Genomic DNA, 9,946 nt, shown 5'->3' with positions numbered 1-9,946 from the left:
TTTTTTTTTTCATTTTATAGTACATAAAATAAGCTTTAATTTGATATATGTTTGAAGGACGCAGTATTTCTGGAACATTTTCAAAAATTAAGTTGAAAAAGTTAATTTTGGTAAAAAAGTTGCTATTTTAAATCCCCCCTAATGAGCAGGTCACGTGATAGATTTTCAAAAAAATGATATCAAATAAAAAGTAGATATCTAACGTTTTAGTATAAAAAAAAATTATGTTTATTTGTTGATATTTCAAAAAGTTATGGAAGTTTTAAGAAAAAAAAGTGAAAAAATTTCGAAAATTAGTGATTTTTAAATTTATAATTTTTTTGGATATTTCCCCCATTTGCGGGGAACANCGATTTTTAAATTTGTAATTTTTTTGGATATTTCCCCCATTTGCGGGGAACAAGGGAATTTTTTTCAATTTTTAAGGGTAATGTCTTCAACTAGATACGATTTGTGATCTTTTGACGTATTTTTGAAAGAANTCTTCGACTAGATACGATTTGTGATCTTTTGACGTATTTTTGAAAGAAATCGGTCCAGTGAGAGCTGAGAAAAAGTGGTAACAGACATAAAAAAAAAAAATAAAAAATAAAAAAAAAAACACATCATAGTAAAACCAATACCTTCTCAGCTTCGCATCGAAGCTAAAATATGTATAACTAACTCAGTAATTTAAATTTATTATTATATCGACGCCTAGTTAAAAACTATAGCTGCTCATAAAATTTAGATTTTTGATTTCAATGTTATAGTTTATTGTCTAATATTTAAAGTTTATAAATCCTAATCAATATAGTTACGTTATTTTCTTTAAGAGGATGTTTTAGCTTCGATGCGAAGCTGAGAAGGTATTGGTTTTACTAAGATGTGTTTATTTTTTTTTTTTGTGTCTGTTACCACTTTTTCTCAGCTTTCACCGAACCGATTTCTTTCAACGATACGTCAAAAGATCACAAATCGTATCTAGTCGAAGACATTACCCTTAAAAATTGAAAAAAATTCCCTCGTTCCCCGTAAATGGGGGAAACCTCCAAAAAAATTACAAATTTAAAAATCGCTAATTTTCGAAATTTTTTCAATTTTTTTTACTAAAATCTGCCGTAACTTTTTCAAAAATGAACATATCAATATAATTTTTTTTTTTGATGCATGATGTTTTTATCTTTCATTTGGTATATTTATTTATGAATCTGACCCTTTACTTGCCCACAGGGGGTATTCAAAATGACAACTTTTTCACAAAAAATTAACTTTTTCAACTTAAATTTTGAAAGTGTTCCGGAAAGTCTGACACTTTTATATATATCTTAAATTAAAGCTAATGTAATAAACTTTATTATGAAAAAAAAAAATTTCGGACTTTATTTTATCTTCATGGTGAAAACAGACATCAAAGTTTATAAAAAAAATACGATTTTTGTAAAAAAATACGAGAAATAAATAAGAGAAATAATATTTTTTAATAATCCCTTTTTCATTCGACATACTTTATCTGAATCAGGATATTAATAACGAACTAGCAGATCATGTTGCTTTTGGTATAATCCACCAATTTTTTAAAATTAAACACTATCCAAAGATTTGCATCGAAGCGTTTTTATTGATAGTGATTTTAATCACTGTCAGATATCATAATACTTGATCCAACTATGCCACGTCACCACTGTGCCGTGATCCCCCTGTGCTGGGTTTTTTTAAAATTAAATTTTATAATGAAGATAGTCAGATTTTTTTTTTTTAATCTTTATACTGGGATATTTAATTTTTTAAGTTTAAAATTGAAGTTTTTAACGAACAATTAATGATAATTTATCATAATTTATGACATAATTTATTGACATCATAGTCAAATTAATACCTTCTCAGCTTCGCATCGAAGCTAAAAAGAAAAACTAAAACGAATTGTAAATTCTTTATATTTATTTTTAAATCATATAATCCTTTATTTAATAAATTATATTCTCTTGCTTCAGAATTCAATGTATTTTAATCTATATCTAATACAAATGTTTATTATTTAAATTTTTTTTAATGAAAGCTTAAGTGATTATAAACTTTATCATGTTTGATATTTATTATTTCTCAATTTCCATTAAATTAAATTTTCAATTAGAGTTTATTTTATAATTAATTAATCGTTCTATTGTTAAGTACAAACATTTAAAAAAGATAATACTTACTTAAATGCATTAAACATGATGAATTAAATCATTTACATATTTTTATGTATTACATAATGTCAAAAACAGGTTGATTCAAATCTTAATTTAAAATCTAAAAAAACAATGTAAAGAGAAATTTTAATAATAATGGGAATAATGCATATATCCATTAATATTTTTACTTTCTATACATTTTTTCAGGAATGGTACTGCATATTGAATGTTTATATTTTTTGAACATAATGAAATCAATTCATTAACATAATTTGTTGCATCAGCATAATTTTGCTTCATTAATTTTTCTGTTCTTTTCAAATCAATAGTGAAGTTATGCAACAATATGTTTTTGTTTGTGATTAGTTCGGGGCTTAAGTTTGATGGAAATACATAAAGCAAAGTTGATAAAACATTTGTTATGCTTGTTGCGTTTTGGAATTTAATTTTAGTTAGACTGCAATGGTTGTCCAATAAAATATTACTTAATATACATTGTTCCAATTTACTCTGATTGAATGTTCTAGTAAATGTATGTTTCAAATTTAATAGTAAATCTCGAAACCTATCAAAAATCGCTTTCCAGTTACAATAGCTCATAATTCCCTTCATAGTTGCAATAAAAGAAGTTTTATTGGTTGAATTAACTGATTGGATATCTATATAAAAAATCAATAAATGGCGATATAAGAACAAATCAAAAATTTCATTCATTTTCTTTAAAACTATGTTATAAAATGTTAGTAATGTGTTTGGGTTCACATCAAATCTAGCTATATTACGATATAATTCCTGTAACCCTCGTTTGCCAACTGATGATGTCTTATAAATATCATTGACTTCTACAGGACTTTTCAATAACAATTGAATGTGTTTGTTGTATTCCATTATATTATTTCGCATAAGAAAACTAAAAGTTAACCTTTCTGGAACTATCCAAGTACTAGATTTAAACTTTTTTAATTTTTGACTTACTTCTTCCAAAAATAAATTCCAATTATTAAATTTACCCCGAGCACTATCAATTTCTTTCAGTGAATATTTTTCATAAACAAACGACTTGCCAAACTTGTTCAACAAAAATTTTCTAAGGTTTGTGTATAGGTTATTGGTTCTTGTAGATTCATAATCTAATGAATCAAAATAATATTCAACATAATTGCGTGGAACAATACAAAGTGCATAAAATAAACCAAGTAAATCTTCAAAGTCAACATCTTTATTGTACAAATAATCAAGAATATAAGGAATGCAATAACAACCCGGAAAAATTGCATCAATATGCTTTAAAATACTGTTTTTTTTTAAATTAATCATTTGGTCACTTTTACTTTTAATGATTTTGTCTATTTCACTGATGAAAAATATTTGCATGTCTGTATACAATAACAACATAATTTTTCTTAAGATAATTTCGAGTGTATTAGTATAAGTCTGGTTATCTCTATTATACATAATCTTTTCATTATTTAGACGAACTTCATTCATGTAGTGGGTAGTGTACCAAATGTCATGCACAACATTCTTCAAAGGCAATGATTTAAAATCACGTGAATTTACTTTAAAATAATTGGCATATTGTATGGCGAAAACAACAGGAAGAAAAAGTATGTTTATATGCATTAGATTGATAAACATAATTAGTAATCTATGTACTAAATTCTAGAATTGCGTTAGAAAGAAAAAATTACGTTATAAGAATTTATAAATTTTTATGCAGAATAAATATATTAGTAATTTAAGTGTTGTTTTTCAAAGAGTACTATACATATTTTTAGTGATGTCTTCAACGAAAATTATTTCATTTATTTAGTTGTACAAATAGTCTAAATATTCAAGTTTTTAATTGTTTAGCTGTTATCTAAATGAGAATAATTTTATTTAATTGTTAAATTTAGATTTAAGTGTTTTTGAAAGGAATAATTTAAAATATCGCAAAATTTAATATTTTAGTTGCCAGAGAAAAGCCACATATCGCTAAATTTTGAGTTAATTAATGAGAAGACAATACTTTAAAAATTCACCTATATTTTAAGTTTTCTAAATAAATAACTTAAATATTATAAATATTATGAATAAAGATTTAAAATAATTTTAGCTTCGTTGCGTAGCTGAGAATTTTACTATGATATGTTTTGCTTTCTTTGTGTCTATTACCTTTTATTTTTAGTTCTCACAAAACCGATTTTGAATAATACTTCAAACGATCCAATTCGTATCTAATTGCATTTCAAATAAAAAAATTTATCTTTACCCTTAAAATACGTCTCAGTTTTGGACAAACTTCTAAATTCAAACTGAATCTTTTTCCCTGGAGCATCCGCTTGAGACTCGCAAAAAGGTAGTAGTTGCTGGAGGCTATATCTGGACTTTACAGTGGGTGTGACAGCAATCCAAATCCCAAATCATGCATTTTTTCATCGTTTTTAATGATTTGTGACACGATGTATTGTCTTGATAAAACAGGATCTTTTTCTTCGCCATAAGCAGTTAGTATATATATATATATATATATATAATGTATATGCAATATAGTACTCACTATTGATGTTTAAGATAATCAATGAATATAATTCCATGCGCATCTCAAAATACCGAGGCCATAAACTTGCCTGATGATTGCTGCGTTTGTGGCCTCTTCGGAGTTCTTTCACCAGATCCAGTTCACTCAGCTACCTGTTGTTTTGATTAGGGAGTGTAGTTCTGGATCCACGTTTCATCCATTGTCACATATCAACGCAAAAATGTCATCTTATTCTTGTTAAATATCTCCAAAAAGCTCTGTAAATCATCAACACGTTGTTGTTTTTGATCTACTGTTAGCAAACATGGCACCCTTTTCAAGGATAGCTTTCTCATACCTAAATGTTCTTGTAAAATATGATGCACACGTTCAATTAAGATCTGTTCAATGTCACCCATCTCACGCATTTTCACTTTACGATTTTTCAATGCGATTTTATGGATTTTTTTTCATGTTTTCTGGCGTAACTGCTTCACTTGGGAATCCTGAGCGTTCAATGTCATTTGTGTCTATACAATGGCATTGAAATTCAGAAAGCCAGCGATAAATATTTGTTTTGTTTTCGACGGGGCAAAATTTTTATAACACTTTTCAAGCCATTTCTGGGTTTTCACAGTTTTTTTCCATCAATAGCAGTTTTTAATCAACGTTCAAAATTCATTTTTATCCATTGTTTAACGAAAGTAGATTCACTTCAATGACTGTAACTTAGGAATACGCTGTTGAAATTTCATGAAATGTTGACACGTTTCTTTTAAAGGTTGGTACTATCTAAAAATGATAAGGATGAGTTATTACAGTCACCATTAATACGCCAGTCCTGGGACTTCTAGAACAATCTGTTTATTTAAACTTTAAAAATATTTTAAAAAAGTGTCATGTAAAAAAGATTGGACATCCCTCTCCCAATAATTTCAATATGAAATTGTTTTGGAGCATATTTTTTTTTCAACCCTACAATTGGGCAATTTTTTTTTTTTAAATACCATACAAGAGATAACTATAGCATTGAAAGTTAATTTTTATAAATTTAACTTACATTGAATAAGTTAAGAATATTTTGATTTTTTTTTCTTCTACCAAGTCCAGAAAAACGATTTTGAAATTTTAAACTAGATTAAATTGTTCTTTTTATCTACCGACAAATACAATATACGATCACCGCATCTATAACGATAATATTTTTCATGCTTAGGGTACTAGGTTTGTATTCTGCCCGTTACAATGCATTTTTTGCACTTTCCTCATAATTCTATTCAGTAAAGTTAAAAATTCATAATTCGTTTGATTTTTATCATATTTAGATTGAACAATTTCAATGAATATCAAATACTCGGTTACTGTAGTCTTCCCTTGTGAGAAAGAATTGCTTATTCATAGAAAATTAATTTTATTATATGGTTTCCTAATTAAATTTTAATATAGTATCCTAAATAAAATATTCTTTCATTGAGTATGCTTATATGACAATCCAAAAAAAACAAAGCACAGGAAGGGTTTTAAACAGACCATCCATCCATGTGAAAATTATATATTTTTAACATAATTTTTGGATATGTTCCGGAACGTCTGCGAATATATTTTTTATATATTAAAAATAATCCATGTAACATTTCGGTTCAACTGATAATGGTGAATTTTTGAACATTTTTCAGCTCAACTTACAAATTTAAAATTGATATCATAAATAAAAAACCCAGCACAGGGGGATCGCGGCACAGTGGTGACGTTGCATAGTAGGTTCCAGTATAGATTTAATCTGACAGTGATTAAAATCACTATCATAAGAAACGCTTCGATGCAAATCAGTAGATTGTGTTTAATTTTAAAAAAATGGTGGATTATTCCAAAAGCTTCATAAACTGCTAGTTCCTTATTAATATCCTGATTAAGATAAAGAATGTCGAATGAAAAAGGGATTATTAAAAAATATTATTTCTCATAAAAAAATTATATTGATCAATACACTTTTCAAAAAGTTATAGCATAATAAAGTTAAAAATGTAAAATACAAAATCGAAAATTTTTACACAAAAATAGCATTCGGTAGCCATTTTCAACGTGAAGATAAAATAAAGTCCGAAATTTTTTTTTTTCATGATAAAGTATATTACATTAGCTTTAATTTAAGATATATATAAAAGTGTCAGACCTTCCGGAACATTTTCAAAATTTAAGTTGAAAAAATTAATTTTTTGTGAAAAAGTTGTCATTTTAAATCCCCCCTTGTGGGCAGGTTAAGGGTTAAATTTATGAAAAAAATATACCAAATGAAAGGTAATGATATCATGCATCTATTTAAAAAAGAATTATATTGATATGTTCATTTTTAAAAAAGTTATGGCACTTTAAAGTAAAAAAAATTTCGAAAATTAGCGATTTTTAAATTTGTAATTTTTTTGAAGGTTTCCCCCATTTACGGGAAACGAGGGAAATTTTTTCAATTTTGAAGGGTAATGTCTTCGAATAGATACAATTTGTGATCTTTTGACGTATCGTTGAAAGAAATCGATTCGGTGAGAGCTGAGAAAAAGTGGTAACAGACACAAAAAAAAAAATAAACACATCTTAGTAAAACCAATACCTTCTCAGCTTCGCATCGAAGCTAAAAGAATTTTTTTACAAAAATCGTATTTTTTTTATTAAGTTTAATGTCTGTTTTCACCATGAAGATAAATAAAAGTCCGAAATTTTTTTTTACCATTAAAAAGTATATTACATTAGCTTTAATTTAAGATATATATAAAAGTGTCAGACTTTCCGGAACACTTTAAAAAATTAAGTTAAAAAAGTTCTACTTTCCATATGCATTTTTATGTTTTGAATCCCCCCTGTATTAAGGGAAATGGTCCGATTTAAAAAAAAAGTATGTTGAATGAAAGATCTATATAAATACTACTTCTCATAAAAAAATTGTAATGATCCATACATTTTTCAAAAAGTTATAGCATAATAAAGTTAAAATGTAAAATACAAAATCGAAAATTTTCACACAAAAATAGCATTCAGTAGCCATTTTCACCGTGAAGATAACAGACACAAAAAAAAACACATCTTAGTAAAACCAATACCTTCTCAGCTTCGCATCGAAGCTAAAAATGTTATGAGAATTTAAAAAATCGTATTGCTTAAATTGATATTTGGCCAAGAACTTATATAATTACAATGAACAGTAAATTTATAAAAAAAAATCTCAAAATTTCGTTAAAGCCAATCAAATATACTTTATTTGTATTAATATCGAAAAAAATAATTTCAATAGAAATCATTTTGATGAATCTCTTGGTGTATAAATAAATGATACAATTGACATATTCCGTATAGTTATAACATATACTATTCTATAATTTTATGATATTCATAATTATTTCATGTTAGATTTACTTATTACTTCGTCTACTGATGTGTGTTTAAATTTGACCCGGTACCGTGTCTCTGTTGTGATAACGTTCATCGCTCAAATTTAATATTATTCGCAATGTTTATCACAAAATAAAATAATTATCTTAAATTGATATCATAGCATAATCACTGATGTAATTAATACAATATATGTACTTGTTCAGTTTAAGATTAATATCTGTATCATAAATGTAAACACTGTAAATTAATCTACAAAGACAATGTATTAAATAACAGTATCCCTAAGAAAAATCAAATGTACCATAACCAATGTAACATATTATCCCTGCTTATAATTTTCGTTTCAATAAAGATGAGAGCCCTGGTGGTCAATTCTTACATTTTGGTGACATATATAGATCATAGATATCATATAAAAAGCCGTAAAAAGCTATACATTACACTCACTCATTCCATTTTTCAAGTCAAGAATCAAATAGAGCAATTGACCACCAGTCTCAAATATTCAAAAGAAAACTTGTCAGTCTTGTTCATTTCAATTCCGCAAAAAATATTATAAAGTAGGTGATACATTATAATTCCAATAATTTGGAATTATTTAATCCGAGAAGAGAATGAAAAAACAATAATAATTAACTTATCTTTCTCATATTAAATTTATTAACTGGTTTGTCAGGAGAATTATTAAATGCGTTCGAAGTGCTTGACCAAAGATCGTACCTACGCATTTTTTTATTACGCTTCATGGTTTGCCGACCTAATCTCGTGCCTTTGAAACGTAAGACTTATCAAATGATTTACCAAATTTTATAAATTTGATACATTCATTAAATTTCAATACTCATCATAACCCTTTTATCTGATTGTATTGTCATTCTCTAAACCCTCGGACTCCACGACCCCAATAATATTAAACAAACTGAATTATAGTAACCGAAAGTAAGATGATTAAATTTATTCAAGTGCTCAAAAATTCAAATTAATTAATCAACACACCTAATTTTATTTATCTTGTTATATCATAATTAAAACCTTACTTTTGGCTCACTATATCTCCCTCAAGCGCACATCACGTTATCAGATATTATTTATATTTGTCCTAACTATGCCACGACCCCAATGTGTAACCATTTTATGTCAGTTCTTGAACATTTTTAGCTCTCACTAGATTGATATTATTGGGCTATGCGCCAAAATCATTCAAGTTTAATCGATTTGAACTTATTAATATCACAAATTAAAAAAAAAATCCCCTAAATATAAAAATTTAGAAAAATATTTCAAAATTATGCAACCGTAAAAAATGGTATATTGATATATACAGGTTGTTTAGTAAGTTAGGAAACAGGTAAATTGTTACTTACTGAACACACTGTATATATAACTTGCCGACTGTACTGTTTTTTTTAAAACTTATATTTGTACCATCACTGGCTCGTTTCAACAATTCTTATTCTTTATTTAAGTCTCTTTTAAAGTAAGGTGTGATAATATAATTAATGCAACTGATACTTCACCCAAAAACATGATTTAGTATTGAACCAGTTACAGTGTGTGATAATTTACGATTTAATTATACAGCCCCTCTCCATGTTTAAATTTAAACAATAAATGTTTAGTAAACATATTATTTTAATATGGGAACAATGTTTTTGAATTGATAACTTGAGAATGTATCAGCAAAATATCAACTGAGTAATTGGAGTAATCATTCTCTCTACAGCAATGGTTTATCCACACGTTTCGCAATAGTCATGCTGAGATAACCTTCTCATCTAGAAGACTACTAAAGCAAATATATATAAACTATTAAAATGTAATGAGTTTATCTATTATATCTATTTTATACTCATCATAAATATTACAGCTACAATTCATGTAGCTGATGGATGTAATTTCAAAG

The 9,946-nt window shown here is 26.8% G+C and overlaps 1 protein-coding gene and 1 long non-coding RNA gene across 6 annotated transcripts in view; both read right to left on the bottom strand.

The window, feature by feature from the left end:
• LOC126894688 (uncharacterized) overlaps window positions 1-3,902 on the bottom strand; it is a 12,567-nt gene extending 8,665 nt beyond the window's left edge. For 3 of the 5 annotated variants that reach the window (XR_007701478.1, XR_007701477.1, XR_007701476.1), the window contains exons 1-2: window positions 2,345-3,901; window positions 2,181-2,274 (exon numbers count right to left, since the gene is read on the bottom strand). Coding sequence is in view for 2 of the 5 variants with exons in the window: in XM_050665880.1 (XP_050521837.1) it covers window positions 2,240-2,274; window positions 2,345-3,794 (1,485 nt within the window). In the remaining 3 variants the exon portion in view is untranslated. Of the gene's footprint in view, window positions 1-1,991; window positions 2,275-2,344 lie in introns of those variants that run through there. The other 2 variants (XM_050665881.1, XM_050665880.1) reach the window with 2 other exon arrangements.
• A 361-nt stretch (window positions 3,903-4,263) lies between these two features.
• On the bottom strand, window positions 4,264-9,610 carry LOC126894697 (uncharacterized). Its single transcript, XR_007701487.1, has 3 exons — window positions 9,408-9,610; window positions 4,699-5,451; window positions 4,264-4,631 (listed from the first exon to the last, which is right to left on the bottom strand). It is a non-coding gene; the product is annotated as an uncharacterized LOC126894697 (long non-coding RNA).
• Window positions 9,611-9,946: the final 336 nt, after the last annotated feature.

Source organism: Daktulosphaira vitifoliae, unplaced genomic scaffold, assembly GCF_025091365.1.
Source record: "Daktulosphaira vitifoliae isolate Bord-2020 unplaced genomic scaffold, ASM2509136v1 Scaffold_1, whole genome shotgun sequence".
NCBI classification, from domain to species: domain Eukaryota; kingdom Metazoa; phylum Arthropoda; class Insecta; order Hemiptera; family Phylloxeridae; genus Daktulosphaira; species Daktulosphaira vitifoliae.
This window is presented reverse-complemented; position numbering and strand designations above follow the sequence as displayed.